General features: G+C 44.8%; 1 protein-coding gene across 1 annotated transcript in view; it reads right to left on the reverse strand.

Moving 5' to 3' along the window:
• The window catches only part of LOC113810417 (four and a half LIM domains protein limpet), a gene marked incomplete in the record, with an annotated part of 279,503 nt that overhangs the window by 148,449 nt on the left and 116,054 nt on the right, over positions 1-15,000 (reverse strand). The window contains 1 exon segment of the mRNA XM_070139504.1: positions 6,990-7,190. Within this exon segment, the coding sequence (XP_069995605.1) occupies positions 6,990-7,190 (201 nt within the window).

The following is a 15,000-nucleotide window of genomic DNA, read 5'->3' on the forward strand; positions in this document are numbered from 1 at the left end:
CCACCCTCCTTCCCTCCACCTTCCAACGTCAAAGCCTCTATTCCTCTCCACCTCTTCCCTCCACCTCCTTCCCTCCCTCCTCCAACACCCCCTCCTTCCCTCTCCCCTCATTCCAACGTCAAAGCCAATCCCTCTCCACCACCCCCACTCCTTCCCTCTTCCCTCCTTCCCTCTCCCCTCCTTCCAACGTCAAACCCAATCCCTCACGCACACCTCGCGAACCACAGGACAATGCCCCTCCACACAGGCCTCGTCTCTTCGGCGAATTTCTGACAGCCGGAGAGAGATAAGGGTCGTGACGGAACCGGAGCCAAATTAGCCTTGTCACAATTCTGCTCTCGCTCCCGCTGCCTGCCAGTCTCACGCGCCGTGCCACGTTAACGCGAGATGGAGCCAAATGTTCATTTCGTTGGAAGCTCTGTGTGTGTTTTTTTTGTGTTTTTGTTTTTTGTTACGATTATTATTGCTATCGTTGTTGTTGTTATTGTCGTTGTCGTCGTTATAGTAGTTGTTTGTGTTGTTGTTATTGTAGTTGTTGTCATTATAGTAGTTGTTTTTGTTGTTGTTATCGTCGTTGTAGTCGTTGTAGTCGTTGTGTTTGCTGTTATTGTCGTTGTCGTCGTTGTAGTTGTTTCTGTTGTTATTATCATTCTTACTGTCGTTATAACTGTTGTAACACACGTATAGCGAGAGAAGAAACAGTCATGATGTTATATAATCATTGGTGTTGCTAAGACACGACCTAATATCTTCACTGTTTGGTAACACTGTCCTTCTGTAATCACTGTTTGGTAACACTGTCCTCCCCTAACCAACCACACTAAAAATCCGATAAAAAAAGGGTAATTTCACATCAAAAACCTATTCACCAAAAGATCGGATTAAAAAAAATACGAGGCCATGAATCCCCAAAACACCAACACAAACACACACCTATTCAACGCCTACGACAAGAAACACATTTCCTTCGCCCTGACCTCCTTCCACGACCTCGCCCCGAAACACCGTGACCCCTTCCTGTGACCTTTCCTATGACCTCCCCCCCCACCCACCCTCACGATCTTTGAGATACGCGATCGTCTGCCTCCTTTTTGGTCAATCTTGAGTTACACGTCTCCAGAGTCGACACATTTGGCACCAAGACGCGGAAGTGAGATATGTGGGAGACGTGGGAGGGGGTGTGTGCGTCAGGGTAGAGGGGGGGGGGGGAAGGGGGAGGCCCGGGAGAGGTGAGTGAAAGTGAAGGTGGGTGTGTGGCGGGGGGTATGTGTGTATGTATGTGTGTGTGTGGGGGGGGGGGTGCGTGCGTGCGTGTATGCATGTATACACACTGATAGGCAGACAAATAGATAGATAGGTAGATAGATAATTCGGCTTACTGACAAACAGACAGACAGAGAGATAGATAGACAAGTCGAAAAATAAATAGACAGTTTAATGGACAGACAGACAGAGAGACAGACGGCCGGATAAACAGAAAACCATCACCTGACGCCATTAGGTTACAATACTCCGCAAAAGGAATTACCGGGAGTTGGGAGGACATAATAATAAATGAATAATAAATAATAATAATAATAAATGACAATAAATAATAATAATAATTGACAATAAATAATAATAATAATTGACAATAAATAATAATGATAACTGACAATAAATAATAATAATAATAATTGACAATAAATAATAACAATAATTGAAAATAAATAATAATAATAATTGACAATAAATAATAATAATAATTGACAATAAATAATAATAATAATTGACAATAAATAATAATAATAATTGACAATAAATAATAATAATAATTGACAATAAATAATAATAATAATTGACAATAAATAATAATAATAATTGACAATAAATAATAATAATAATTGACAATAAATAATAATAATAATAATTGACAATATATAATAATAATAATTGACAATAAATAATAATTATAATTGACAATAAATAATAATAAATAATACTAATAATTGACAATAAATAATATTAATAATTGACAATAAATAATAATAAATAATAAACAAAAATAATAATAAATAAACAATAATAATAAGTAATAATAAATAATAATAAACAATAATAAGTAATAATAAATAATAATAAGTAATGATAAATAATAATAAGTAATAATAATAAATAATAATAATAATTGACAATAAATAATAATAATAAATAATATTAATAATTGACAATAAATAATAATAAATAATAATCAATAATAAACAATAATAATAAGTAATAATAATCAATAATAATAAGTAATAATAAACAATAATAAATAATAATAAGTAATAATAAATGATAATAAGTAATAATAAATAATAATCATAATAATAATAAATAAATAATAAATAATAATCATAATAATGATAAACAAATAATAATAAATAAATAAATAAAAGGCCAGAGGACTCAGTTCCTCTGCTACTTCCTTGTCCGCGCGCTGGGTCAGCTGACATCAACAGGTCACGTCAGCTGACATCAACAGGTCACGTCAGCTGACATCAACAGGTCACGTCAGCTGACATCAACAGGTCACGTCAGCTGACATCAACAGGTCACGTCAGCTGACATCAACAGGTCACGTCAGCTGACATCAACAGGTCACGTCAGCTGACATCAACAGGTCACGTCAGCTGACATCAACAGGTCACGTCAGCTGACATCAACACGTCACGTCAGCTGACATCAACACGTCACGTCAGCTGACATCAACACGTCACGTCAGCTGACATCAACACGTCACGTCAGCTGACATCAACACGTCACGTCAGCTGACATCAACACGTCACGTCAGCTGACATCAACACGTCACGTCAGCTGCCATCAACAGGTCACGTCAGCTGACATCAACAGGTCACGTCAGCTGACATCAACAGGTCACGTCAGCTGACATCAACAGGTCACGTCAGCTGACATCAACAGGTCACGTCAGCTGACATCAACACGTCACGTCAGCTGACATCAACAGGTCACGTCAGCTGACATCAACAGGTCACGTCAGCTGACATCAACACGTCACGTCAGCTGACATCAACACGTCACGTCAGCTGACATCAACAGGTCACGTCAGCTGCCATCAACACGTCACGTCAGCTGACATCAACACGTCACGTCAGCTGACATCAACAGGTCACGTCAGCTGACATCAACACGTCACGTCAGCTGACATCAACACGTCACGTCAGCTGACATCAACACGTCACGTCAGCTGACATCAACACGTCACGTCAGCTGACATCAACAGGTCACGTCAGCTGACATCAGCACGTCACGTCAGCTGCCATCAACAGGTCATGTCAGCTGCCATCAACAGGTCACGTCAGCTGACATCAACACGTCACGTCAGCTGACATCAACACGTCACGTCAGCTGACATCAACACGTCACGTCAGCTGACATCAACACGTCACGTCAGCTGACATCAACACGTCACGTCAGCTGACATCAACACGTCACGTCAGCTGACATCAACACGTCACGTCAGCTGACATCAACAGGTCACGTCAGCTGACATCAACAGGTCACGTCAGCTGACATCAACAGGTCACGTCAGCTGACATCAACAGGTCACGTCAGCTGACATCAACAGGTCACGTCAGCTGACATCAACAGGTCACGTCAGCTGCCATCAACAGGTCACGTCAGCTGCCATCAACAGGTCACGTCAGCTGACATCAACAGGTCACGTCAGCTGACATCAACAGGTCACGTCAGCTGACATCAACAGGTCACGTCAGCTGACATCAACAGGTCACGTCAGCTGACATCAACAGGTCACGTCAGCTGACATCAACAGGTCACGTCAGCTGACATCAACACGTCACGTCAGCTGACATCACCAAACACGTCCCAGGAAGTCAAAACATGCAACACGGCATTGTCTAAATCGCAAGAGAATATTTCCTTCGAACGCTCCTCGCGAATAAAGATCAAAAGGTTGAACGTAATAAACTCGAGAAAAAGAAAAAAACGGGAACGAAATAAATGGAAGCTAAAACGGAGAAAATGGGGCGCGTGCGGTTTGGCAATGATACACACCGGGGCTTGTTGTCGTTTGGCCTTCAAAGGTCGTAGATCTTGGAGCTTCGACGGGAAATAAGAGAGAGAGAGAGAGAGAGAGAGAGAGAGAGAGAGAGAGAGAGAGAGAGAGAGAGAGAGAGAGAGAGAGAGAGAGAGAGAGAGAGAAAGAGAAGCAAGGGGAAAGAGAAAGATAGAGATAGAGAGAGAGAGTGAGAGAGAGAGAGAGAGAGAGAGAGAGAGAGAGAGAGAGAGAGAGAGAGAGAGAGAGAGAGAGAGAGAGAGAGAGGAAGAAAGAGAGAGAGAGAGAGAGATAAACAGAGAGACAAAGGGAGAGACAGAGAGAAAGAAAGAAAGAGTTAGAGTGAGAGAGAGAAAGAGAGAGAGAGAGAGAGAGAGAGAGAGAGAGAGAGAGAGAGAGAAAGAAAGCGAGAAAGAAAGAAAGAGGGGGAGAGTGAGAGAGAGAGAGAGAGAGAGAGAGAAACAGAGAGAGAGAAAGAGAGAGGGAAAAAGAGAAAGAGAAAGAGAGAGAGAGAGAGAGAGAGAAAGCGAGAAAGAAAGAAAGAGAGAAAGAGAGAGAGAGACAGATGATGATATTCATGATCTACACTGATTAGATCCTTGTAAGAGCATGTCTTATAACTCTTATAAATCCTTCACCTGAACTGTGAACGTAATATACAGACTCCTGTGATTACTGCGAAGATGATGATATGCGAAAAGCAACCCTATGACAAGGTACGTGAATGCGGGTATCTGCATTCAGCCTAAAACGTTGCAGCGTCTGTGTTCAATTCAGTGAGTACCTTTGTTCACTGTTCAACGACGTTCACATGATTTCCATCTGACTCTACCAACGGCTTATCGGTGAGCCTCCTTTGTCTCGTTTAGAAATATAAATAAACAAAAGAGAGCGAGTTGAAACAGCTATCTCTATCCTCCGAAAAAATATCAAAAGAAACAGACCACCCAGAGAAACAAAACAAACAAACAGATCGCGCCCATAAATATTTATTTTTTTTCCTAACCCTACGAAGATTTAATAGGCTAAGAAGGCGTTCCAACACCTTACGTACTATGAAAAAAGGGTTGATTTATGGCCTCCGCACCCCTTAAAAAACAAAAAAACAAACAAAAACAAAAAAAGGCTAATCCATTAAATCTACGACAGTTTGGCATCAATCAGAACTATCGCGAGAAGGTGATTATCTTCATCATTTCTTGGATATTAGAGGATTTTCACCAGTGGGATGAAAGGACGTTCACGAAATGCATATCATACCATGCTTATTTTTAGTTATTGTATTGTATATTGAATCATTTACTGAACTGGTTAGTCCCTTTTGATCTTTTTCATAACTACGTGGGAAAATAAAATCAGAATAGAAATAGAAATAAGCACAAAGAGAGGAAATGGGGACCGAGGTATGGCTAGCATGACAGAAATTCAATGCATGCCATGGTAGCCTTGCCAAATAAACTTAGCGGTATCTTATTTAAAATCAGTGAACGTTCAGATTTAATGATATCATCGTTCTGATCAAATACAAAACTCTGATCTTTAAGCTGCGGCAAAAAAAAAAGTATTTCGTCCCCATCTTCAAAAAGAAAAGTTTTCTACGAGTGAATATCGCCTTTTGTACGAATTGTTTTTTACATTAGTTACTGCTAAGACAGTCGAGAAGAAAATGGGATCTCTCCTTTAAACGGATGGTTAACTTAAGTATATTTTGAGGTCCCTCGTTCAAATTCCCGAGGGACTGATTCGGAAAGGGACGTTCTTCCGAGATATAAATGAATAAATAAACCAAATATCTAGAGCTTCTCTGAACAAGTCTGCTTTAAGATAAACCATATTCGCTGTTTATAAAAGGCCATCAATAAAAAACATAAGATGATAATAATGATGACAATAATAATATTAACAATAAAAATAATGATAATAACAATAATAACTATACAAAAAACAGAAGTTCATTCCTAGGAGAGGAGAAAAAAATCTTAACTTGGCCATATTCTTAAAAGGATCCAAAACTCTCTATTGAATACACGATATCAAATACACAATGACACAAACTTCTGTCATAAAACACAAGACGTTATCACAGCCATGAACCTTCGATGTACCGCACATATTTACCAACAGTCGTAACGTAGTCGAGTATGACAGAACGACAAATAAACATAATTCACTTTTCAACTTTAACTGCTATGACATTACATCGCTCAAAAAGTTAAGTACAGGCGCGAGAGACAGCTGTCTGACACGTGATGAGCGTCAGAATAAAGTAGAGTGTACTTTTGTATTGTATTATTAAGATCTGTTGACTGTACTTTGCATTGTAAGTAAACTTGTAAGTTAAGATCTGATTACCGTGAAGGTCTTTGAGGTGACGATTTGGGGGGACATTTTTTTTCTGTTTTGTAAAAGAGAAACTCAAGTAGACGAACAAAATAAAGAAAATATCGTAAATGCAAAGTTTTCCACCTCCTAACTCAGCCCCATCCATAAGATATAATAATGATAAAAGACAAAAACAAATCACACACACACACACACAGACACACACACACACAAACATACACACATACACAAACACACACAAACACACACACACACACACACATATATATATATACATATATATATATATATATATATATATATATATATATACACACACACACACACACACACACACACACACACACACACATATATATGCGTAATGTGAAGTTAGAATAATAATAATAAAAAGTTATGGAAAAAAATCAACTAGCTTGCTCCACCACTAAACCCTCCCCCCTCTCACTCAGACAAGATCAATTCAAAACAAATAAACAATTCTTTAAAGAACACCCCCTCCCCCCCTCAAAAAAAATCATAACCCCCCCCGAAAAAAAGAAAAAAGAAACAGATAAAAAAAAAACCAAAGAGCTCCCGACCCTACCTTGGAGTCGATGCCGATCGTGGTGTTGCAGTCCTCGCAGGTGTTCGCGAAGACGGCCTCGTAGCACTTGATGCAGTAGGGATGGTCATCCTTCAGGACGTAGCGCTGCCCAGTGAGGGACTCGTCGCACTGCCAGCAGCAGAAGTGGCCCGAATGCCAGTCCTTGGACATGGCTTTGGTGTACTCCCCGCTGAAAATGAGCTGTGGAGGGAAAGAGAAGGAGGGGGTGGTTAGAGAGGTCGGTGCTGGAGGGGAGGGCGTGGGGGGGTGGAGGGGAGGGTGGAGGGAAGGGGATGGGGGTGGAGGGAAGGGCGTGGGGGTGGAGGGGAGGCCGTGGGGGTGGAGGGGAGGGTGTGGGGATGGAGAAAAGGGCGTGGGGGTGGAGGGGAGGGCGTGGGGAGGGAGGGGAGGGTGGAGAGAAGGGGATGGGGGTGGAGGGGAGGGCGTGGGGGTGGAGGGGAGGGCGTGAGGGTGGAGGGAATCGGGAAGGAGAGAATAAAGGTACTGTCACACTAGCACTTTTTCCGTCAATTTTTTGACAATTTTCTGAAATTTTGTCATTTTTTGAGCGAATTGTCGATTCTCCAGTCAGACGATAATGATCGTTTCCGTCTGAAAACCTTTCCGTCAACTTTTTCAGCCAAGCAAAGTCAAATCAAGAGCTATATTCGAGAATGTTTGTATTTATGTTAAATAAAATTGTCAAAAAATTGACGGAAAAAGTGCTAGTGTGACACGGCCTTAAGATATCAACGTGTGAGGATGGGAGAATAGATAGATAGAGATCAAAATATGAGGAGACACGACAGAGAGACCATGACATGAGGAAGGAAGAGGGAGACCAAGGTATGAGATAGAAAACAGAAACAGACCAACGTAGGAGAAAACAGAGAGAGGTCAAGTTGTGAGGAGAGGCGATAGAGAGTTCAAGGCATACCAAGGCATAACGACAGAAGATAGAGAGAGGCCATGATATGAGGAGAGAAGAGAGTTGTCGTCATGAGGAGAGAAGATAGAGACCAAGGTATGAGGAGAGAAAATAGAAAGAGAGATCAAGCTATGAAGAGATAAGATAGACGTAGATAGACCAGGGAATTAAGTGGTATTTGGGAAGTGCTTAAACTAATGTACAGAGATATAGACAAGCATAAAAATATTCATATAAGCAATGCAACAGAAATATAGACAAACATAAAAATATACATAAACATATAAGCAATGCAAAGACACATTAATACCCAAAACACCAAAAAATATCCGAACCGACCGAATCCAACCCAAGTACACGCAAAGCCGCTCCGCAAATGGCCGCCACCGGTTCGTCCCGGGAATGAAAAAAAGAACCGCAGGACGCTCTCCCGAAGACGAATTCCGTCGGTACCGGTCTCTCGTCGGGCCCGAAATACGGCTGCCGCTTTCCGGTATCGAGAAGAAAATTTAGGTAGTCACGGATACGCGGTTTCTGTCACGTGCTTTTCGACAATAAATCGGGAGGCGTTCCTGTCGGGTCGTTTAGCCCTCGTCGCGTAATTGCTAACAGCGTGCTTAAATATAGCCATTTGTCCTCGCTGCGACTGAGCCCCTCCTTCTCTCTCTATATCTCTCTGACTCTCTTTCTCTTTCTTTCTGTTTTTGTTTATTTCTTTCTCTCTGTCTTCCTCGTTCTCTCTCTTCCTCTTTCCCTCTCTCTCATTCTTTCCCTCTCTCTTCCTTTCCCTCTCCCTTCCTCTTTCGCACCCCCCTCTCTCTTCCTCTTTCGCCCCCCCCCTCTCTCGCCCTCTTTCTCTCTCTCTTCCTCTTTCCCTCTCTCTTCCCCTTTCTCCCCCCCTCGCTCTCTTCCTCTTTCCCTCTCTTTTAATCTTTCTATCCCCCCCCTCTCACACATACAAACGTATACGTCGTTAAATCTAAAAACAAAAATATTCAGACAGACATCTGCATATAAATACTATAATTTCGATGCTAAGACACTGTCAGTGGTGTTTACGAACTCAACACATCTTTTCACAATCTTTTTTCTTTCTATTTCCATTTTTCTTCTTTCTATTTCTATATCTTAAACGTCCCGCTCTTTAAATATATTCCTGCATTATCTCCCTCCATTTCTCATGAAAAATGTCCGCATAGTCTCCAAGTCTTTCTCCGCCTGCAAACGACCTGCTCACGTCGCAGCCTCACGAGAACGACTCATCCTAAACAAATGAAACCAGAGAGGCGCTTGAGAACGACTCCCAGAACGACTCATCCCGAACAGATGAAGCCAGAAAGGCGCTTGAGAACGACTCATAGAACGACTATCATCCCGAACGAATGAAACCAGAGAGGCGCACGAGAACGACTCATCGAACGACTCATCCCGAACGAATGAAACCAGAGAGGCGCACGAGAACGACTCATCGAACGACTCATCCCGAACAGATGAAATCAGAGAGGCGCTTGAGAACGACTCACAGAACGACTCATCCCGAACAAATGAAACCAGAGAGGCGCTTGAGAACGACTCACAGAACGACTCATCCCGAACAAATGAAACCAGAGAGGCGCTTGAGAACGACTCATAGAACGACTCATCCCGAACAAATGAAGCCAGAGCGGCGCTTGAGAACGACTCATAGAACGACTCATCCCGAACAAATGAAGCCAGAGCGGCGCTTGAGAACGACTCATAGAACGACTCATCCCGAACAAATGGAACCAGAGAGGCGCTTGAGAACGACTCATAGAACGACTCATCCCGAACAAATGAAGCCAGAGCGGCGCTTGAGAACGACTCATAGAACGACTCATCCCGAACAAATGGAACCAGAGAGGCGCTTGAGAACGACTCATAGAACGACTCATCCCGAACAAACGAAACCAGAGAGGCGCTTGAGAACGACTCACAGAACGACTCATCCCAAACAAATGAAACCAGAGAGGCGCTTGAGAACGACTCATAGAACGACTCATCCCGAACAAACGAAACCAGAGAGGCGCTTGAGAACGACTCACAGAACGACTCATCCCAAACAAATGAAACCAGAGAGGCGCTTGAGAACGACTCACAGAACGACTCATCCCGAACGAATGAAACCAGAGAGGCGCACGAGAACGACTCATAGAACGACTCATCCCGAACAAATGAAACCAGAGAGGCGCTTGAGAACGACTCATAGAACGACTCATCCCGAACAAATGAAACCAGAGAGGCGCTTGAGAACGACTCATAGAACGACTCATCCCGAACAAATGAAACCAGAGAGGCGCTTGAGAACGACTCATCGAACGACTCATCCCGAACAAATGAAACCAGAGAGGCGCTTGAGAACGACTCATAGAACGACTCATCCCGAACAAATGGAACCAGAGAGGCGCACGAGAACGACTCATAGAACGACTCATCCCGAACGAATGAAACCAGAGAGGCGCACGAGAACGACTCATAGAACGACTCATCCCGAACAAACGAAACCAGAGAGGCGCTTGAGAACGACTCACAGAACGACTCATCCCGAACAAATGAAACCAGAGAGGCGCACGAGAACGACTCATAGAACGACTCATCCCGAACGAATGAAACCAGAGAGGCGCACGAGAACGACTCATAGAACGACTCATCCCGAACAAATGAAACCAGAGAGGCGCTTGAGAACGACTCATAGAACGACTCATCCCGAACAAATGAAACCAGAGAGGCGCTTGAGAACGACTCATAGAACGACTCATCCCGAACAAATGAAACCAGAGAGGCGCTTGAGAACGACTCATCGAACGACTCATCCCGAACAAATGAAACCAGAGAGGCGCTTGAGAACGACTCATAGAACGACTCATCCCGAACAAATGGAACCAGAGAGGCGCACGAGAACGACTCATAGAACGACTCATCCCGAACGAATGAAACCAGAGAGGCGCACGAGAACGACTCATAGAACGACTCATCCCGAACAAACGAAACCAGAGAGGCGCACGAGAACGACTCACAGAACGACTCATCCCGAACAAATGAAACCAGAGAGGCGCACGAGAACGACTCACAGAACGACTCATCCCGAACGAATGAAACCAGAGAGGCGCACGAGAACGACTCATAGAACGACTCATCCCGAACAAATGAAACCAGAGAGGCGCACGAAAACGACTCATAGAACGACTCATCCCGAACAAATGGAACCAGAGAGGCGCTTGAGAACGACTCACAGAACGACTCATCCCGAACAAATGAAACCAGAGAGGCGCACGAGAACGACTCATAGAACGACTCATCCCGAACAAATGGAACCAGAGAGGCGCTTGAGAACGACTCACAGAACGACTCATCCCGAACAAATGGAACCAGAGAGGCGCTTGAGAACGACTCACAGAACGACTCATCCCGAACAAATGGAACCAGAGAGGCGCTTGAGAACGACTCACAGAACGACTCATCCCGAACGAATGAAACCAGAGAGGCGCTTGAGAACGACTCACAGAACGACTCATCCCGAACAAATGAAACCAGAGAGGCGCTTGAGAACGACTCACAGAACGACTCATCCCGAACGAATGGAACCAGAGAGGCGCTTGAGAACGACTCACAGAACGACTCATCCCGAACAAATGAAACCAGAGAGGCGCTTGAGAACGACTCACAGAACGACTCATCCCGAACGAATGGAACCAGAGAGGCGCACGAGAACGACTCATAGAACGACTATCATCCCGAACAAATGAAACCAGAGAGGCGCTTGAGAACGACTCATAGAACGACTCATCCCGAACGAATGAAACCAGAGAGGCGCACGAGAACGACTCACAGAACGACTCATCCCGAACAAATGAAACCAGAGAGGCGCTTGAGAACGACTCATAGAACGACTCATCCCGAACAAATGAAACCAGAGAGGCGCTTGAGAACGACTCATAGAACGACTCATCCCGAACAAATGAAACCAGAGAGGCGCTTGAGAACGACTCATAGAACGACTCATCCCGAACAAATGAAACCAGAGAGGCGCTTGAGAACGACTCATAGAACGACTCATCCCGAACAAATGAAACCAGAGAGGCGCACGAGAACGACTCATAGAACGACTCATCCCGAACGAATGAAACCAGAAAGGCGCTTGAGAACGACTCACAGAACGACTCATCCCGAACAAATGAAACCAGAGAGGCGCTTGAGAACGACTCATAGAACGACTCATCCCGAACAAATGAAACCAGAGAGGCGCACGAGAACGACTCATAGAACGACTCATCCCGAACAAATGAAACCAAAGAGGCGCTAGAGAACGACTCATAGAACGACTATCATCCTAACCAAATGAAACCAGAGAGGCGCTTGAGAACGACTCATAGAACGACTCATCCCGAACAAACGAAACCAGAGAGGCGCTTGAGAACGACTCACAGAACGACTCATCCCGAACGAATGAAACCAGAGAGGCGCTTGAGAACGACTCACAGAACGACTCATCCCGAACAAATGAAACCAGAGAGGCGCACGAGAACGACTCATAGAACGACTCATCCCGAACAAATGAAACCAGAAAGGCGCTTGAGAACGACTCACAGAACGACTCATCCCGAACAAATGAAACCAGAGAGGCGCTTGAGAACGACTCATAGAACGACTCATCCCGAACAAATGAAACCAGAGAGGCGCACGAGAACGACTCACAGAACGACTCATCCCGAACGAATGAAACCAGAAAGGCGCACGAGAACGACTCATAGAACGACTCATCCCGAACAAATGAAACCAGAAAGGCGCTTGAGAACGACTCACAGAACGACTCATCCCGAACAAATGAAACCAGAGAGGCGCTTGAGAACGACTCATAGAACGACTCATCCCGAACAAATGAAACCAGAGAGGCGCACGAGAACGACTCATAGAACGACTCATCCCGAACAAATGAAACCAGAGAGGCGCACGAGAACGACTCACAGAACGACTCATCCCGAACGAATGAAACCAGAAAGGCGCACGAGAACGACTCATAGAACGACTCATCCCGAACAAATGAAACCAGAAAGGCGCTTGAGAACGACTCACAGAACGACTCATCCCGAACAAATGAAGCCAGAAAGGCGCTTGAGAACGACTCATAGAACGACTCATCCCGAACGAATGAAACCAGAAAGGCGCACGAGAACGACTCATAGAACGACTCATCCCGAACAAATGAAACCAGAGAGGCGCACGAGAACGACTCATAGAACGACTCATCCCGAACAAATGAAACCAGAAAGGCGCTTGAGAACGACTCACAGAACGACTCATCCCGAACGAATGAAACCAGAGAGGCGCACGAGAACGACTCATAGAACGACTCATCCCGAACAAATGAAACCAGAAAGGCGCTTGAGAACGACTCACAGAACGACTCATCCCGAACGAATGAAACCAGAAAGGCGCTTGAGAACGACTCACAGAACGACTCATCCCGAACAAATGAAACCAGAGAGGCGCTTGAGAACGACTCATAGAACGACTCATCCCGAACAAATGAAACCAGAGAGGCGCACGAGAACGACTCATAGAACGACTCATCCCGAACAAATGAAACCAGAGAGGCGCACGAGAACGACTCATCGAACGACTCATCCCGAACAGATGAAACCAGAGAGGCGCACGAGAACGACTCACAGAATGACTCATCCCGAACAAACGAAACCAGAGAGGCGCTTGAGAACGACTCATAGAACGGCTCATCCCGAACAAATGAAACCAGAGAGGCGCACGAGAACGACTCATAGAACGACTCATCCCGAACAAATGAAATCAGAAAAGCGCTTGAGAACGACTCACAGAACGACTCATCCCGAACGAATGAAACCAGAGAGGCGCACGAGAACGACTCACGAGAACGACTCATCCCGAACAAATGAAATCAGAAAAGCGCTTGAGAACGACTCACAGAACGACTCATCCCGAACAAATGAAATCAGAAAAGCGCTTGAGAACGACTCACAGAACGACTCATCCCGAACAAATGAAACCAGAGAGGCGCACGAGAACGACTCATCGAACGACTCATCCCGAACAGATGAAACCAGAGAGGCGCACGAGAACGACTCACGAGAACGACTCATCCCGAACGAATGAAACCAGAGAGGCGCTTGAGAACGACTCATAGAACGACTCATCCCGAACGAATGAAACCAGAGAGGCGCTTGAGAACGACTCACAGAACGACTCATCCCGAACAAATGAAACCAGAGAGGCGCTTGAGAACGACTCACAGAACGACTCATCCCGAACGAATGAAACCAGAGAGGCGCTTGAGAACGACTCACAGAACGACTCATCCCGAACAAATGAAGCCAGAAAGGCGCTTGAGAACGACTCATAGAACGACTCATCCCGAACAAATGGAACCAGAGAGGCGCTTGAGAACGACTCACAGAACGACTCATCCCGAACGAATGAAACCAGAGAGGCGCTTGAGAACGACTCACAGAACGACTCATCCCGAACGAATGAAACCAGAGAGGCGCTTGAGAACGACTCATAGAACGACTCATCCCGAACAAATGAAACCAGAGAGGCGCTTGAGAACGACTCACAGAACGACTCATCCCGAACGAATGAAACCAGAGAGGCGCACGAGAACGACTCACAGAACGACTCATCCCGAACGAATGAAACCAGAGAGGCGCTTGAGAACGACTCACAGAACGACTCATCCCGAACGAATGAAACCAGAGAGGCGCTTGAGAACGACTCACAGAACGACTCATCCCGAACAAATGAAACCAGAGAGGCGCTTGAGAACGACTCACAGAACGACTCATCCCGAACGAATGAAACCAGAGAGGCGCTTGAGAACGACTCATAGAACGACTCATCCCGAACGAATGAAACCAGAGAGGCGCTTGAGAACGACTCACAGAACGACTCATCCCGAACGAATGAAACCAGAGAGGCGCTTGAGAACGACTCACAGAACGACTCATCCCGAACGAATGAAACCAGAGAGGCGCTTGAGAACGACTCACAGAACGACTCATCCCGAACAAATGAAACCAGAGAGGCGCTTGAGAA

Source organism: Penaeus vannamei, chromosome 25, assembly GCF_042767895.1.
Source record: "Penaeus vannamei isolate JL-2024 chromosome 25, ASM4276789v1, whole genome shotgun sequence".
In the NCBI taxonomy this organism is placed as follows: domain Eukaryota; kingdom Metazoa; phylum Arthropoda; class Malacostraca; order Decapoda; family Penaeidae; genus Penaeus; species Penaeus vannamei.